The sequence below is a fragment of the Artemia franciscana genome, chromosome 4, assembly GCF_032884065.1.
Source record: "Artemia franciscana chromosome 4, ASM3288406v1, whole genome shotgun sequence".
NCBI lineage: Eukaryota > Metazoa > Arthropoda > Branchiopoda > Anostraca > Artemiidae > Artemia > Artemia franciscana.
The window spans coordinates 9,506,537-9,526,157 of NC_088866.1; the positions used below are offsets into that span (position 1 = coordinate 9,506,537).

The following is a 19,621-nucleotide window of genomic DNA, read 5'->3' on the forward strand; positions in this document are numbered from 1 at the left end:
CAACGTTGAAAGGACAATCGTTTCCCAATTGCAACATCTTTTCCACGAAAATAATAATTTAGTGCGTCTGTTCAAAACAGCCATCGATTTGATGCCTACTGATACGCATAAAATTGTTATTTCCGCTGACAAAACGCCTCCTGGCCAAAATGTGCCAGGTTCTGTCGTAGTTCCAGTAAGGAAAGTCTTCAATGGCTCTGGAGGTTTCATATATATAAAACCTCGAGATATTATTCTTCATAAGCGAAACGCTCAGTTGTTGAGAATTGCTGAAACTCATCGATGCTACGATGCCCTACAATATCCTATCATTTTTTTGGGATGGAGCCGACGGCTATCACTTTAATATTAAATTGATGAATCCAGCCACTAACAAAGAAATGAATAAGAAATGCAGTGGAATGCATTATTATTCCTTTAGACTAATGATTCGGCAGAATGAAGAAAATTATATTTTAAAATGCCGTCAATTGTTTCACCAATACGTCGTTGATATGTATGCTAAAATTGAATCAGAACGTTTGCTATATATCCGCCTGAATCAGACCAAGCTCCGCTCTGGACAATACATTCATTTGCGAGATGCAGTTGTAAATGACGGTAATACCACAACCGTTGGAAGATTAACAATTTTACCTTCGTCATATGCTGGCAGTCCCCGTCATATGCATGAATATGCTCAAGATGCTATTGCGTATGTTCGTCTCTATGGTCGTCCAGATTTATTTATTACATTTACATGTAATCAATCTTGGGACGAGATACAGCAGCTTTTACTCCAAGGACAATCCGCGGTTCATAGAAATGACATTGCGGCCCGTGTCTTCCGGCAAAAGTTGAAATCACAGATAAACTATATAGAACTTGAAGTGTTTGGGTCAGTGCGATGCTGGATGTACTCAGTGGAATGGCAAAAACGAGGTTTGCCACACGCACATATACTAATCTGGCTACATAAAAAAAATTACTTCGAACGAAATTGATGATGTGATTTCCGCTGAAATACCTGATGAAAATGTCGATAAGGGGTTACATGATATTATTGTAAAAAATATGATACATGGACCTTGCGGTGCACTGAACGAAAATTCACCATGCATGGCCAAAGGAAGGTGTACAAAGCAATATCCTCGACTTTTAGTATCCAACACAATTACTGGCAATGATGGTTACCCACAATATAGAAGAAAATCTACTGAAGATGGCGGTAAAACAGCAATAATAAAGAAGCGTAACGGTACCACCATCGAAGTAGATAACCAGTGGGTTGTTCCATATTCCCCATTATTATCAAAAACATTTAATGAACACATAAACGTTGAATACTGTAACTCCGTAAAGGCAATCAAATACATATGTAAATACGTCAACAAAGGCAGTAACATGGCAGTTTTTGGCTTGCAGTCCGAAATCAAAGATATCGACGAAATCGTACAATATCAGGCTGGAAGATACATAAGCAGTAATGAAGCTGTTTGGCAAATTCTTTCATTTCCGATACATGAACGTAGTCCAGCTGTTGTTCACTTAGCGGTACATTACAGCGATTCTCGCACCCAAAAATATAGACGTCCACGAAATCAACAATATTGTTTTGACCAAGATTCGAGACCAGGCAGTCCTTTACAAGTCAGTTGACACAGTTTTGGAACCAAATGAAGCGGTTAATTATCCATCAGAATTTTTAAATTCCGTGGATCTTTCAGGGTTTCCACCATACGTGCTACAACTAAAAATAGGCGTACCAATAATACTTTTAAGAAATATCAACCCACCAAAGCTTTGCAATGGCACGCGACTTGCCGTAAAAAAACAATGGAAAACCTAATAGAGGCCACAATCTTGACAGGCCCTTTTGAGGGTGAGGTTGTTCTTATTCCTCGCATTCCCATGATTCCAACGGATCTGCCTTTTCAATTTAAAAGATTGCAATTCCCAATTCGATTAGAATTTGCAATCACCATTAACAAATCTCAAGGTCAATCATTAGAAAAATGTGGTATAGATCTTAATACTGATTGTTTTTCCATGGACAATTGTACGTTGCATGTTCGAGGGTCGGTAAACCTGACAATCTATTTATATGCAGCGACAATTGGACAGCGAAGAATGTTGTATATTCGCAGGTTTTACGCAGTTAATTTGTATTGCATCTATCTATCTATCTATCTATATAAAAACAAGTTGTGTGTATGCATGTTTGTTTGTTTGTAAAAAGAGCGTTTGCATATGACGTCATTATTAGTACATAAGGCTTTGTATATGCAGAGACAATGGGAAAGCCAAGAATGTTGTATATTCGCAAGTTTTACGTAGTTTAAAACACATATATAAATCTATCTATATTCATGGGTGGTACACAGGGACACAACTACAATGGCGCGTAACGACTTACGCGCGCGGGGGGGGGGCTTGGGGGGGGCTTGGGGGGGTGCGAAGCGCCCCCATCAACTAGGTGTTGGGGTGGCGCGAAGCGCCACCCCAACAGCTAGGATATATATATATACTAGCTGTTGGGGTGGCGCTTCGCGCCGCTCGAACACCTAGTTGGTGGGGCGCTTGGCGCCCCCCCAAGCCCCCCCCCCCCCCCCGCGCGCGTAAGTCGTTACGTGCCATATTAGTTACGCGCCATTGTAGTTGTGTCCCTGTGTCCCACCTGTGAATAGAGATAGATATAAATATATGTTTTTAACTACGTAAAACATGCGAATATACAACATTCAGTTCTGTCCCTGTGTCCCACCTGTGAATAGAGATAGATATAAATATATGTTTTTAACTACGTAAAACATGCGAATATACAACATTCTTCGCTGTCCCATTGTCTGTGCATATAAATAGATTTGCAGGTTTACTGACTCTTGAACATGCAACATATAATTGTCCATGGGAAAAACAATCCGTATTCAGATCTATACCTCATTATTCTAATGATGTGTCCCTGTGTCCCGGTCGTCATGTATATTCCCTGTGTCCCGGTCGTCATTTGTGTCCCGGTGTCCCAGTTTGTAATTTCTCTTTGAGTGTCCCGGTCGTCATTTATATTCCCTGTGTCCCGGTGTCCCGGTCGTCATTTGTGTCCCGGTGTCCCGGTCTGTAATTTCTATTCGAACAATCCCTGTGTCCCGGTCGTCATTTATATATCCCACCTCTGCCCCCGGCGTCCCCGTTGTAGTTGTGTCCCTGTGTCTCGGTCGTGGTTTATATTCCCTCTGACCCGGTCGTGATTTGTGTCCGGGTGTCCCAGTCTATAATTACTCTTTGAGGTTCCCGGTCGTCATTTATATTCCCTGTGTCCCGGTCGTCATTTGTGTCCCGGTATGTAATTTCATCAGTTGACAAACATGACGTCAGTCGACAAACAACTTCATGACGCATACAGCTCAATCCTTATAATGACGTCAGTCGACAAACATGACGTCAGTCGACACACAAACATGACGTCACTCGACACACACACACACACACACAGACAATTTATTTTTACATATATAGATTTGCAAGTCTTCGTGCTTTAAGTTTGTTTGTAAAAGTCTAATTTGTTCTTTGACGTGATTAATGCATAAATTATCGCGATTCGACTCATTCAAAATTATTTTGAAAATCATGTTACCAAAAATTATTTGATGTCATTAATATTCAATCATGACGAAAACTATTATGAAAATAATACCACCGTAAGATACCACCATCGTAAGATACCACCGCTTCCAAAAGTAAGGTTGATATCCCAAGCTATAGTCAATGAAAGTAAAAATTTCCGGGCTAGCATTGGTTAGCCTTTAGACGGGTAAAACTTATGTTAACCTAAAATCAGTATCTTTGAGAAAAACACACTAAACACCATGCATCTAAAGAAAATTGGATAAAAAATAGCTAATCTTATTTACAAACACAAAAGGAAAATCTCTGGAAAAGGACTTTATTCCAAGAAATACTTCGTAAATTCAAGATCAGAGTCCTATTTGACGGCATAAGCCAATTAGTTCCCTAAATTCGAGCAAAACAGAAGAAAAAAAAACTTTCCTATACATTCTCTTGGTGCGTTTAAAATTTTTCGCTCTCCGTCCGATAAAAATTATTTTTCGTAATTATAGTTCTATAGAATAGTTATATTAGTTATATTTTAGTTATATAGTCTAAATTATATTAGTTATATAATTATATTAGTTATAACTAACTATAGTTATATAGAATTCTATTATTTTACAATATTGTGAAGCCCTTTAGCGTGACTTGTTTAGAACTCAAGCTCCACCATCGACTATAAAATTCGTAGTAACATATTTGACAAAGGTTATATTAATATCGTTCATGGAACCCCGAGAAACTGGCAAAACATCTTTATGTATATCCTTGCTCAGTTCTTAAAATACTATAGTTACCGATTGACGTATGAGCTTTTCTTAGAAGGATTAAGCATTCTAAGTAAAGCTTCCCTTCTAAGTACAAGCACTGCTCTTTTCCCATGTTAGCAACACAAGGCTAAGAATATCAACATCATAAAGGAAAAGGTTCAGTCCCTTTCCGTCGCTACAACACCGGCAATTTTAATTCTTTGATGTATCATCTTTAATTACATACTCCGTTTGATTAGCTTTTATTTAAAAAGGGAATAGAAGTTCTTTGATATCGGCCAAGCAATGAGCAAAAGAATCGGGACTATAATTATCAGGAATAGAATAAATTTTTACTTTCCATAGAAATAGAATATATTACATGGGTCATTTTATTATGGCCCTGATTAAAGAAATAAAATTACCTAGATGTTACTGAAAGACCTTGAAACACGTCCACTTTATTTTTCTGATTTTTATTTTAATTCAGTCTCTGCTAAATCAGTTTCAACTTATTAATCAGTAAAAAAATGATTTTATTCACTAGCAACCATTATGAGTTAATTCAAGTATTTGAACGTTCTAGTGTCTCTTAACTTCGCTTGATTGACTCTTTTAACTCATGCAAGTACTGCATCTACCACAGCAACTAAATACCAATACTACTCTACGAAACAATTCAACAACTCCTACCATGACATAATACATAATACCATGATATAATACAACTCCTATCATGACAGTTACTGGCAATATTGCTCGTAAAATGATAACTTTTACGCAATCACTCTTCCACCAAGTTCATGGCTGTTCCTAGGTTGGTAGCACCTGGGCCGAAATTAATTACACCCCTCCCTCCGACTTTAATATTAATAAAAAGGCTCCAAAAACATCATCCTCGGCACCCCTATGCGACGGCAAACCCCAAACCCCAGCCATAGCATCCAATGCATCTTTCGTCAGATATAGATAGATAGATATATAGATAGATAGGTTTATTTAAACAACATCGTAGCTAACAGCTAATTTGCGTTGCTTCACTATGCTAAATAACAAACTAACCCAAAAAGAAGAAAATATCACTCGGCTTTGTTTAAGCTCTACTGTGAACAGTGCTGACATCTAAAAAGGGACGGTAGCAGCATTTGGTGGCTTCGTCAGAAGATTAAAAGTCACCAAGTTCGAAAAAGTAGATGGCGCCACCGTATACAGGGGTGAAGAAAGGTCAAATAAAGTATCTTTCCTGTGCTTAATTTACATATTGATGGCACAGAAAAACTGTCAGGATAGCCACTGCTTTAACTGGTGACGCCATTGGCGAACCAGCACACATATATTGGGCACTATGAACAAAACTTGGTAGATGGGCTCTGCAGCTGTGCTAGCGCAATCCCATCTGCATTCCCCCCATGAATGGCTCCCTACAATGACTAATCCCGCCACGACTTTACAGGTGCTACTTCCACCACATCAACACACCTAAAATTTCTACTCCTGGTCATGACACTGCTCTTACTAAGACTTCTAATGCTGCTCTGACTACAATAGTGCTGCTATACGTACCGTGACTATAATTTCTATAGCTATAAATACCTGCTTCGACCACCCCATACAACTACTCCAACAACGGCTTCTCGCCAAACTACCCATATCGTGATTAATACTACCACTACTACGAAGAATACTACTGCTGCTTCTGTTACTCCTGCCGTGAAACTACTCCCAAAATGACTACTTATAGTGGTGGTAGTGTTCATGCAATGACTACTACTGATCCTGCTACAGTTTCTGGTATTACTACTATAAGTATTATTACTACCGTGACTCAAACATTTTATTTCCTTTATCAATCTATGAAATAAAAATACTAAAAAAAGTACAAAATGAAAAAATAAATAACATATACGTGTAACTGATGGACATCAGGTAGAATTTAAGAACAAAAGCCCTCTTTTATAAGATTGTATGTAGGATCCACAGCTTAGGTATCTATACAGTATTGAGTGTTCCTACCTTTTTTATTAAAGAGTTTATTAAACAAACACATCATGTCTCGTACATTTCTTCTTGGCTCTTCCTGTGCGCTTGCGCAATGACAAATTTTTTGCGATGTCTCGAACGCTATGAAGATGGCGTTATGGATGACCCGGGGAACTAGCTCGAACGCTAGTTCCTCGGCGGACCACTGCCCATCAGCGGTGCTGTGATCTGTCTTATTTCTGAAACAATAGGGCCATATCCAGGATTTTTTTTGGGAGGACATGCGTTTAAAGAGTAACTCTTTTTCGTTTTTTTTTAGAAAAAAAAAACTTTATAAAACGCATGAAAATTTGTTTATGTATATCTTTGTTACATTTTACGAGCTTGACAAACATTTTAGGAGAGACGAGGGGAGGGGGATTCGAGTCCCCTAGCACCCCTGGATACGGCCTTGATTATATATATATATATATATATATATATATATATATATATATATATATATATATATATATATATATATATATATCTATATATATAAAAATAAGTTGTCTGGCTGTGTGTCTGTGTGTCAGGTGACGTCATGTTTCTGTGTCGACTGACGTCATGTTTTCGACTGACGAAATTACAGACCGGGACATCGGGACACAAATGACGACCGGGACACCGGCACATAGGGAATATAAATGACGCGGGACACTCAAAGAGAAAGCGACGAGGACACAAGGAATGTTCGATTAGCAATCACCATCAACAAAGCGCCGGACACAAATGACGACCGGGACACAGGGAGTATAAATGACGACCTGGACATAAGTAAAAAAAAAGCTAAAAAAAACTAAAAAAAGGTAAAAACTACAAAAAAACTAAAAACAAAAAAAAACTAAAAACTAATAAAAAAAACTAAAAAAACTAAAAAAGAAAAAAAAGAAAAAAAGGAAAAAAAATGAAAAATAAAGGAGAAAAACAAAACTAAAAAAAATAAAAATAAAAAAAATAAAAATAAAAAAAATAAAAAGAAAAAAGAAAAAAAACTAAAAAAACTAAAAAAAAGTAAAAACCAAAAAAAAATAAAAAGAAAAAAAGGGGAAAAATACAAAAATTTATTTCATCATATACCATTTCAAAAACGAATGTATAGCCTATACAAACCGGGACACCGGGATACAAATGACGACCGGGACACAGGGAATATAAATGACGACCGGGACACAGGGACACAACTACAACGGGGACGCCGGGGGGCACAGGGGGATATATATATGACGACGGGGACACAGGGAATGTTCGATTAGCAATCACCATCAACAAAGCTCAAAGGCAATCATTAGAATCATGAGGTATAACTAAAAAACTAAAAAAAAAGGTAAAAAACTAAAACCTAAAAAAAGACCAATTCAAAAACGAATGTATATACAGACCAGGACACCGGGACACAAATGACGACCGGGACACCGGGGACACAGGGACACAAATACAACGAGGACGCCGGGGGGCACAGGGGGATATATAAATGACCACGGCGACACAGGGAAATCGACCAGGTTGGACATAGGGACACAACTCCAATGGCGCGTAACTAATATGGCACGTAACGACTTACGCGCGCGGGGGGGCTTGGGGGGGGGGGGGCGCGAAGCGCCCCCACCAACTAGGTGTTGGGGTGGCTTCGCGCCACCCCAACAGCTAGTATGTATATATATATATGTATATATATATATATATATATATATATATATATATATATATATATATATATGTATATATATATATGTATATATATATATGTATATATATATGTATATATATATATATATATATATATATATATATATATATATATATATATATATATATATATGTATATGTATATATGTATATATATATGTATATATATATGTATATATATATATATATATATATATATATATATATATATATATATATATATACATATATATATATATATATATATATATATATATATATATATATATATATATATATATATATATATATATATATATATATATATATATATGTAAGAATAATCAGCATAAATTTAATAACTCAATCAGGGGTATAAGATTAAAAATAATACTTTATAAATGATTCTGACTAAAAAAAGGTACACTATATTATCACAGCCTAGGTATATATACATATATATATCTATCTATATATATATATATATATATATATATATATATATATATATATATATATATATATATATATATATATATATATATATATATATATATATATATATATATATATATATATATATATATATATATATATATATATATATATCATGAAAAGAGAAATCACCAATGCAACAGCACAAACACAAAAAAAAAAAAAAAAAAACAGAAGGAGAAAAGGAAGAGTGTTTTCCTAAATTAGTGATTAATATAGACCAGCACTTGAATGAGGCCTTAACCCTACTCATCCATACAATCACATAGGTCAAACAGCATAGCCATATACAATCAACCATAAAGAATAATCCATGGACAGGCAGTCATGTCGTCAATAAGTATAAGTCGTCATTTACCAAACAATAGAAAAAATAATAAAGACAAATAATTCAGAGGCAACAACCCAACACAAGGGCTCATCAGGAGAATACACTGGCCTATATAGGGTTTCGCCATTTTAAATTCTCTACCCAGCCAAGTGCTGTGGCTACCACAGAATATCCATGGCATCCCCGTGTCAGGTATCACCCCCAAAATACATGCCTATGAAAGAAAAAAAAACAGCAAATGTAAAACAACCAAGTAACACCAAAACAAGCTTATCCTGTTAATATATCCCTCTTTTTGGCAACAATAGGTAAACTAAATATAATAAATTTTACCAAATCACAAATATTAACACATTGCAAAAAACCTGAATGAACTAAACAATTATAGAATTCATCTTTACCATGTGGCTAATTTTAAAAAAAATCCGCTCAATTAGAAACACAATTCAAAATAAATGGCGCTGCAACAACATTTCTCGAACCTCCGAAATTAGTTGAAAATTTCTTTAAGTATTTCTAGATAATTCTTTTGATATTTATTTAAAAGTTCGTTATAATGAAAACTAAATTCTTTAAATTGCCAAGTTAATTTATTTGCAGAAAAACCTCTTGATATCAATTTTTGGCTTAAGATTTTACATCTATTTTTAAAATCAATATAATTGATTATATTTGTATAATCAATATATTTGATTAAAATCAATGGCATTCCCCCCCCCCCATGGGAATTCCCACAATTTGCTTGTACAAATCACCCCCAAATCTTATATAAGTATTGTATAAAACAAATTCTAATAACTCAAAAATCATATCCAAGCTGTAACATCTCAAGTTAACTGTAGTATTAAAGCAATTTGTCTATATAGCTTTTTTATTATAAGTGTCTATTTTTAAGAACCTTTTACTAGATAAGAGGAAAGATTTCTTGATAACAGTTTTTAAATTATCCAACACTACATTAAGTGATAAATTAGTATACATTATCGCAAAATCGAAAGACTCAATTCTTTTAGCTGAAACCATTGTTAAAGAATCTATCACCTGCAGTGAATTATTAACACTCCAATATGGATTTATTTTCGAAAATTTTTTAATACCAGAACAATAGGTTTTAAGTTTATTTACAATTTCCTTTAAAATTAAAGAGAGGTCAGTAGCAGCAATGCGGGTTGGACATTTAGCTACTCCAGCAATAAACCGTGGTTTAGGGGGATTCTTATGAAATTTTACAGTCCAATATAGGAAAGGGAACTTTTTATCATTGTCATTTATTTTAATATTAAAATTTTTAAAAAGTATTTCTTCAGTCTTTTCTCATCCTCTATATTTACTCATTAAATTCTCATCCTCTATATTTACCTTTTCGAAAACATTAGTCGTGCATAACTCCCTTTTTAAGATATCACAATACAGCTTCTGACAAATTATGGCAAAATTATTATTAGCTTTATCCACTGGCACAATTACAAATTCATTCTTTAGATTAGCAATTGCTTGTTTAATCTTCGCATTATAAAATAATGATTTAGTGTTACTATTTTTTAAGTTAGAATATATTTTATTTCTTATTCTACTAATAATTAAATTCTTCCAACTTTGAAAACTCTCTTTATATATATATATATATATATATATATATATATATATATATATATATATATATATATATATATATATATATATATATATATATATATATATATATATATGTATAAATGGTTATATATATATAAATGATTTTCGTCGGTATCAAGCTCTTAGACTCAAAATTGTGCAAATAAAATTAGATGAAAGGATAAATATCCGGCAGAGCCATTGCTGGCACGCATTACGTCGAATCGACGTTTCAGTCCCCTTGTCACCGTTCCAGTTTGTCCTTGCTACAGCGAGGATCCATTCCTGGCCCCAGCATTGCCAAGGAGAGTATCAAACCACTCTGTTACCAAATAGTGCAGTTATTGGTAATCTCTATAGTTGTGGGGCTGAAGAACGAATTGAAGTTCTGTCTAACACATCCTCGTGCACAGACAGTTTTTTTTTTCAATCAGGATTTATTAGGATGTGTTTACTATTTAACAGACGGTATTCGATTGAATTTAATAAATTATGGACGTGGAGACTGAGAATTTTATTAGGGGCCAGTGATGGTTCGGGAGTCGATGTTACTATAATAAAGGTAGAAGATAGAATCTCATGTCCTCATTTTGCTACAACTCGAAATAACAATTTAAATATTACTAATATTACCAAGACATACTAAGATTACCTTAATTGAAAAGTGGATAGGTATTACCTCAAAATGCTAAAACGTAAAAGAATATGAACAGAATAGGAATAGCTTAAAACAAAATCGGAATAAAAAGATTAGCACAAAAGTTTCAAACATGAAATCTATTACAATCTTATTTACTTTACCTACAATTTCACCTACTCCAATAAACATTCCAGAAAGACCAACAAGTTGCTTTGCCATATCTCCAAAGGCCAAAGTATTTCCAATACAAGTTGAATAGACTCCAGCTAGGAATGACAGAGATATTCCTAGAACAAACTAATATTTTACAAAAACAATCAGATTTGTAGATTTTATCGTCCTTCTTAAGGCAACCAGTCAACTGGCATTCCATAATTAAACAAGAGCTAAGAGCTCACATGGTATGAGCTCTATCAAAATTCTAAGAATCAATAGGTTGATTTAAAAGGAAAATCAGAGGCTTAATGCCGTTCAGAATTTAAAATAAGAGCTCTGAGTCACGATGTCCTTCTAAATATCAAAATTCATTAAGATCCGATCACCCACTCGTAAGTTATAAATACCTAATTTTTTCTAATTTTTCCTCTCTCTTTAGCCTCCAAATGGTCGAATCTGGGAAAACAACTTTATCAAGTCAATTTGTGCAGCTCCCTGACATGCCTACCAAATTTCATCGTCCTAGCACGTCCAGAAGCACCAAACTCGCCAACTCACTGAACCCCTCCCCCCAACTCCCCCAAAGAAATCGAATCATGTACGATTACGTCAATCACGTATCAAGGACATTTGCTTATTCTATCGACCAAGCTTCATCCCGATTCCTCCACTCCAAGTGTTTTCCAAGATTTCCCCCTCCAACTCCCGCCAATGTCAAAAGATCTGGTTGGGATTTGAAATAAGAGCTCTGAGACATGAATTCCTTGTAAATATCAAATTTCATTAAGATCCGATCACCTATTCGTAAGATAAAAATACCCCAATTTTCACGTTTTCCAAGAATTCCGGTTTCCCCCTCCAACTCCCCTCAATGTCACAGGATCTGGTCGGAATTTAAAATTAGAGCTTTAAAGCACAATATCCTTCTAAATATCAAATTTCATTACAATCTGGTCATCCTTTCGTAAGTTACAAATACCTCAATTTTAAAAATTACCCCCCCCCCCCCAACTCCACCAAAGAGAGCAGATCCGGTCCGGTTATGTCGGTCACGTATTTTAGACAGGTTTTTATTCTTCCCATCCAGTTTCATCCTGATCTCTCCGCTTTAAGTATTTTCTGCCACCCCCAACTGCCCCCCCCCAATGACACTGGATCCGGTTGAGATTTAAAACAAGAGATGTGAGTTACGAGGTCCTTCTAAATATGAAGTTTCATGAAGATCCGATTATTTCTTCGTAAGTTAAAAATACGTCATTTTTTCTAATTTTTCAGAATTACGCCCCCCCCCCAATAAAGCGGATCCGTTTCAATTGTGAAAATCACGTATCTAAGACTTCTGCTTATTTTCCCCACCAAGTTTCATCCTGATCCCTCCAATCTAAGCGTGTGCCATGATTTTAGGTTTCCCCACCCCAAACTCCCCCAATGTCACCAGATCCGATCGGGATTTAAAATACGAGCTTTGAGACACGATATCCTTCTAAACATTAAATTTCATTGAGATCCGATAACCCGTTCGTAAGTTAAAAATACCTCATTTTTCTAATTTTTCAGATTTACCCCCCCCCCCCCCCAACTACCCAAAAGAGAGCGGATCCGTTCCGGTTAGGTCAATCATGAATCTAGGACTTGTTCTTATTTTCCCCATCAAGTTTTGTCCCGATCCCTCCACTCTAAGTGTTTTCCAAGATTTTAGGTTTCCCCCTCCCAACTCCCCCCAATGTCACCAGATTTGGTCGGGATTTAAAATACGAGCTCTGAGACACGATATCCTTCTAAATATCAAATTTCATTGAGATCCGATCACCCGTTCGTAAGTTAAAAATACCTCATTTTTTCTATTTTTTCAGAATTAACCCCCCCCCCCAACTACCCCAAAGACAGCGGATCCGTTCCAGTTATGTCAATCATGTATCTAGGACTTCCCGATGCCTCCACTCTAAGTGTTTTCCAAGATTTTAGGTTTCCCCCTCCCAACTCACCCCCCCCCCCAATGTCACCATATCTGGTCGGGATTTAAAATAACAGCTCTAAGACACGATATCCTTCCAAACATCAAATTTCATTAAGATCTGATCAACCGTTCGTAAGTTAAAAATACTTCAATTTTTCTATTTTTTCCGAATTAACGGGCCCCCACTCCCCCCAGATGGTAAAATCGGGAAAACGACTATTTCTAATTTAATCTGGTCCGGTACTTGATACGCCTGCCAAATTCTATCATCCTAGCTTACCTGGAAGTGCCTAAAGTAGCAAAACCGGGACGGACAGACAGACCGACAGAATTTGCGATTGCTATTTGTCACTTGGTTAATACCAAGCGCCATAAAAATTGATTATATGGTTAGTTTGATATGTAAAAGATTTGAGTAGTCAAAAATAACTCATAAATAAAATACAAAACAAGACAGTAGTTAAAAAGTAAAAGCAGATTTCATCTGCTTTCAAAGCAGTAAAAAGTTACAAAATTAAATCCTGGCTTTCCTTTTCCTCATTTTGTTCTATAAGTTTGTGTTTCATGAAAGAAAAAATACAGAGGAAGAACTCTGTAGAAGATAAATTGCTCTCGCCATTAGAAATCATTGAAAAACAGTGTTTTTACTTATTTCTCTTACTTTTTTTAAATCAAGCATTTGCAGGGGCAGGAGTTGATTTTGGGGGGATATATAAAGAATACGCCGACAAAATTAATCAGTGTGCCAGCATATGCGCACGTATAAGCTAAATTAAGACGCCAAAGACCCCAAAAATCCATGGCGTCAGCACTACGTGCCGATATCTTGGAACTTTTGGGGGCTTCCCCCTTAACTGTATCCCTGGATGTAAGAGATGATCCTGACGCAATACAGCTAAAACCCTAGAGCTGCATTTTCATATCTGAAGCTTATAAGGCTATTTTTTCACCAAAAAAAATATGAAATGGCAATTCTGAAAACCTCATTATTTATAACAATATTTAAAAGCCCTCATGGCATTTTTTGGGACTGGACTTGGAGTCTACACTAATTTAAAGGTTTACTGACAAATCAGGAAAGAGAGAGAAACGACACAAGGTATATATATATATACTATTTTAACCAGTTTTGGTGCAAAAAATATACCACAGGTGCTACCATCTTCTCTATTTCTAAAGTCAAATTTTTCAGCCTGTAAAACCTGACTAAAAATCTTTTGAAAACTTGAAAAACACGAATTTGAATAATCCAACCTAACCCAAAAGGATTATGGAGTACTAGCAACTCAAACAGTATAGCCTATAGTATAGCACCCCAAATAGTATAAGGCTGCCCAGTTGAACTAAAAAGAAACTAAATAAAGTTTGATATACTAGCATCATTAACTGTTTGCAGTCCTGAGTCCTAAAAAGAAAGAATAAACAAAACAAATAGAACAACAGACAAGCTTAGAGCCACTTGAAATCAATTATGATCTTGGGGTGAGTGCCGACTAAACTTTATAGATTTTCTACAGTATTTTACCTGAGAAGTGAGAAAATTAACGAAAAAATGAAATTTTGAGTTTCATTTGTGCGGTAAATGACGAAAATTTTCAAAAAGAAAAGCTTCGATTGCTCTTTTGCAAGCCAGTAAGAATAAGATAAAAAGAAAATCTATTTACTATTTTATAAAAAGTTGTCCATGTTTAAGTAAAATTGTTGATACACAGTAATGGTACTTAAAAAAGCGGCCTAGTTTTTCTCCTTTGAGTTTTAAATTTCCTTTTAAAGGAATCAACAGACGAGTTTTCAGGGATACCGTCCTATGGGCAACCACTCCAAATTAAGGTTTAACATCTTACAAAGTTGTTCTCCAAGTACTCGCTGTGGGACGTCTCCTCTTGTAGGTAACTCAACCCTGTCATGTTTATACGTGTTTGCCACATTGGATTGGCAACTGGTGCGGCTGAGTACACAGAAAGATAACTCGTTGGAGGAAAGGTGCTGGATATACTTGTAGAAAAGAGCCATTGACGCCACATCAAATCTCTTATTTAGGGGGTTGCACAGTCACCTGATTGGTGCTACCAGTTACTCTTAGGCCCTATTTTGGATCTTCTGGAGTGGTGCATGTAGGGTTTCAGAAGCCCCTGCCAAAAGTGGACATACATTTCCAGCATTAGGCCTACAGCCAGATTGTACCGGAAGATAACTGAACTCGATGGGAACAGGTTCTTATAATAAAGAAGCACATACAGCTTTCTCTCACAAGAGGGACCAGATTTAATCGAAAGTTTAACCTCATGAGAAGTTTTGAGGAGATCGGAATTTCCAAGAGACAAAGTTTGTCAACTCTCTTTATAGCTTCCCCTGCCAAGATTCACCCATCACATTGAAAAAGTATATTGGTTTTTGCTTAAATTCATGCAAAGATGGCATTATATTATGTTTAGCTTTTTTTTTCGCTGAATATACAAGAGCATACGAATCAATATAATTAACACTGTAGCAAGCTTACCAATTAAGTCAGAAACTGATTTTAGTAAAACCAATTAAAAATACAACAAAGCAAATTATAAGTTATAAAAAAGTTTGGGAATAATGGGTTTTAGATAATAAGTTTTGAAACTGACCACCAAACTAAGAGCTGACGGAATTGCTGTGGAGATACGGGACCCACTTCCCTGATTTAACGCGATTCTCCCTGGTTGAAAGTCCGGTGCTATTTCCTACAGCATAGAAATACGTAACGAGATTTCTTCCATTATCACTGGCTTAATTGCTCCTTGAGGTGTGTGCCAGAATTTCTAAAGACTGTTGTCCCACGCCCCTCCTGCCTGATATTTATATATTTACTTATCTTTTATGAGTTTTTTTTTTCTATTTTATGTGTCTTCAACCGTATTATATTTTGAAATCATTATTACGATGAGATGTTGATGTTTTTTCTTATGTTTTTGCACTGTCCCAGCCTTACGAGCTCTGCTCTCTGTTGGGGCACAATATTGTTTGTGTATTTTTTGAGTTGAATAAAGAAAAAGTTGAAGTTGAAGTTGTTGACTTAAGCTGGCCAACTTAAGCCAATGAGAAAGGAGGATATTAAACATTATTGCTAAAAATCATATCTTATAACTACAAACTTAAGGATCTTTTTATTTATCGGTATAAGATCTACAAAACGACACAAAAATCAAAGCTGCATGATTAGTACAACCCTTATAAATAATAAAGGAAGCATATCTTAAAGGACCAGTTTTAAAGAAAACTGATAATAAAAAAAAAAAAAATCACGGCAAAAATTTTTGGAATCTTGTGGCAAATCGAGAGGCTACTTTACAATGCTTTACATCTTGTAAAAATAGCTTTATTATTACTTTTAAAAATTAGAGGTGTCCCACTAATTAGTTTTTATCAAGCTCTAAAGAAAAAAATGCAAATTTGTCGGGCCTATTCATGTTAAGGCTTTCAATGAAGCCACAGTGATTTTTTCATCAAAGAATCTGCTCGTGTCTGTTGTTAATACGCATTTCACTGCTATAGGAAAATAGCATTGGTATTCAACCTGGGAGAATGTATACATATGCCAGCTTTTGCGATAACGCGGTCGTAATCTCTGGACTATTTTTATCCCCTCTGGATTTTGGATCGTTTTGAGATTGTAAGTCCTATATGATTTAATTATTATTTGTATGTATTTTTTTATAATTATCTATATAACCAGAGTCAAGTCCTGTACCGTTGTCTGCTTTGAAGTTGGAAAAAGTAATCGTATTATACCAAACCTCTCTACAGCGTTACTTAAGCTTCTCAGCTATACCAGTAGGAGATCCATTTAATTAGTCAGGCCGATTCTAAGGAAACACTACCCTAGTTTTAATCAGCCTTAAGACCGTACCCATACTCCTCCAAGGGCAAGGTATTCAACCATTGTATTACCAACAAAATCTACTTTACCACATTAGCAGACGTTCATATCTTTGTGGGCGTTAAAAAACTTTCATAGGTTTCGTATTTTAAAGGAACCAGTTGTCAAACTGTCAGCTTTTACTTGTTAATACGAAAGAAAAAGTGCATTGAGCGAGCTAAAACACGTGCTGTTTGCTGTACTTTATAATTCAATACCACAAGGTTTTGAAACGGATGACCGTGAGGCATACCCATGAAAGGGTACGAAGAAAGAGATCCCAAGATAACTTTTAAGGACAGACAGAACTTAGGTCGAATAAGCCACGATACAAAATTTAATCTTTTATGCGTACATGCAGTTTAAAGTTCAATTTGTTATGTTGTTTCAAAAAGATCCCATTTTTACGATTGCTTTTTTTCGATTCGGAATTTGTACCGACCACATCCTTTTTATGTAAAGAAAATTACGATTCAGATAGTTCTATGTTAACTAGCTAAACTATAGTAACTAGCTATACTATAGCTTATTATACTAAATTTAGCTTATTAGCTAGCTAAACTACATTAAGAGGTAGAACTACACTAACTAGCTATTTTTACAGTGAAAAAATGAAGCAAAGTTAAAAGGTTCTTAATTAAATTCTATAATTAGACTTTCGATTTTATAGGATTTTTTCGATTTTATAGATTTTTTAAGACTATAAAAAGGACTTTCTTATATTCTCTAGGGAAAAACTAAATAGTAAAAGGCTAAGAAAATCTTAAGAAGTAGTATCATTGATCCTCCTGTATAAAAAACTGATTTTGAAATTAATTTTATAAATAAATCCCAAAATGTGGGCCAGAGTCTATTAAAAAAAAATTATTTAATGAAGCTACGTTGCCGAACTAGTTCATCCATAATAACTTCTACCATCAAAAGGTTTTGTTGGTAGGTAAAACAAACAGAAGGTTCGCTTTACCATGAAAACCAAAAGGTTTAAGAGCAACTAATACATTGGATGTTACCTGACACAGTTATAAAGAAAATGAAACGACATCACTCAGCAGACGGGTTACCCACGAGTTACCCAGCCACTGTTGCCAATTTATGAAAATGAGAGGGACAAAATATATTTCTCAAATACACTGTTGGAATTTTTTGTCGGAGGACACTTTTTCCAATGAAAATAAACAAAAATATGGGTTATTTTTCAATCAAATAACTAAATAAAGTATTATTCAAAATATAAGTGAGGGGAGCCCCCTTACTCTAAACTGGCACTACTGCCTTTTGCTTCATAACTATTGCATAGCATTACTCGATCATTTTCAAAGCTGACCTTGGCTCAGAGCCAATGTCAAAACTGACTGCGCATTGGCTCAGAGCTATCGACATGGAATTTTTGTAATTCTTGGAAAAATTGCAAGATGGGATTTTAATTTCTAAAGTAATTAAATTAACAGAGAAAAACAACCTGACAATCATGAAACGGAGAGCAATAGGAAAAACAAAGTAGTAATTAAAACTATTTTGCACGAAGATATACTAGTCACCATGGAGACTTGCAACTAAGACTGGATACAAGTAAAGGAAATTGGAGCTAAATTGAATTTCGGAATACCTGAGTTACCTAAAAAAACGTTGCAAAACATGAAGCCACGTATATAAACAAACTCAAAACAAAGCTAAAACACCGGGAGGGGGGGTAGCAAAAATATTAACTGATATAGGTTATTAGTGAGCCCAGGCATAAGAAATGAGAATCTGAAGATAATCTAACCTCTGGCGCTTTAACATGGTTTACAGAGAAAAGAGGAACCAACAGCACTACAGACAATACAACTCCACCAAGACAAATAAAACCACTTGCATTTTATAGTTTTATAAAAAGTAAGTTTTATAAAGGTTTAATAAAAGTAAAAGTAAGTAAAAAGTTTTATAAGAACATGGACTGCCTTTGGATTCTACTTCAAAAACCTACATAGCATCGTTTTTTTTCTACAAGTCTGTAGTCATATGAGTTTGAAATGGAGTAGTTTGACTCGACAATCTTTCAGGCTAAATCATCCTATTAGGCGTTCAGCCAAAAAAAAAAAACTATATATCAGTCAGAAAACAATTCACGTACTAGCAAGCCTAGGGCCTTTTTACCCCAAAAACTCTTGAAATATATTGCTTATCTCAAGGAGCCCTAGCGCAATATTTCAAAATTTTCAAAGTGCCCCATGATTTTCCATTGAGTTTCAAGAACCTTCTGCAGAGCCTTAGGGTTTGGCACAGTTCGAGGAACCATCGTTTAGGACTTATATCAATAACTTGATATGGTCACAATTGCCCCTCATTGCTTCCTCGTATTTTCATATTTATACTTCGTGAATTGTTTTTTCTTTACATAGAATACCATGTTCTTTAGATTTCGAATTTAAATGGTTGGACACATGAATATGTACTATACTAATCGCGGTTAATACGTTATGTTTTTTGGCTGATAATTTTTGTGTCTAAGAATATTTGAGTCTAGATTAGCTGGCTT

At 35.3% G+C, this 19,621-nt stretch overlaps 1 protein-coding gene across 8 annotated transcripts in view; it reads right to left on the bottom strand.

The window, feature by feature from the left end:
• The window catches only part of LOC136025960 (UNC93-like protein MFSD11), a 159,998-nt gene that overhangs the window by 21,751 nt on the left and 118,626 nt on the right, over nucleotides 1-19,621 (bottom strand). For all 8 annotated transcript variants that reach the window (XM_065702073.1, XM_065702074.1, XM_065702075.1 and 5 more), the window contains one exon: nucleotides 11,266-11,391. In XM_065702073.1, the coding sequence (XP_065558145.1) occupies nucleotides 11,266-11,391 (126 nt within the window). The remainder of the gene's footprint in view (nucleotides 1-11,265; nucleotides 11,392-19,621) is intronic.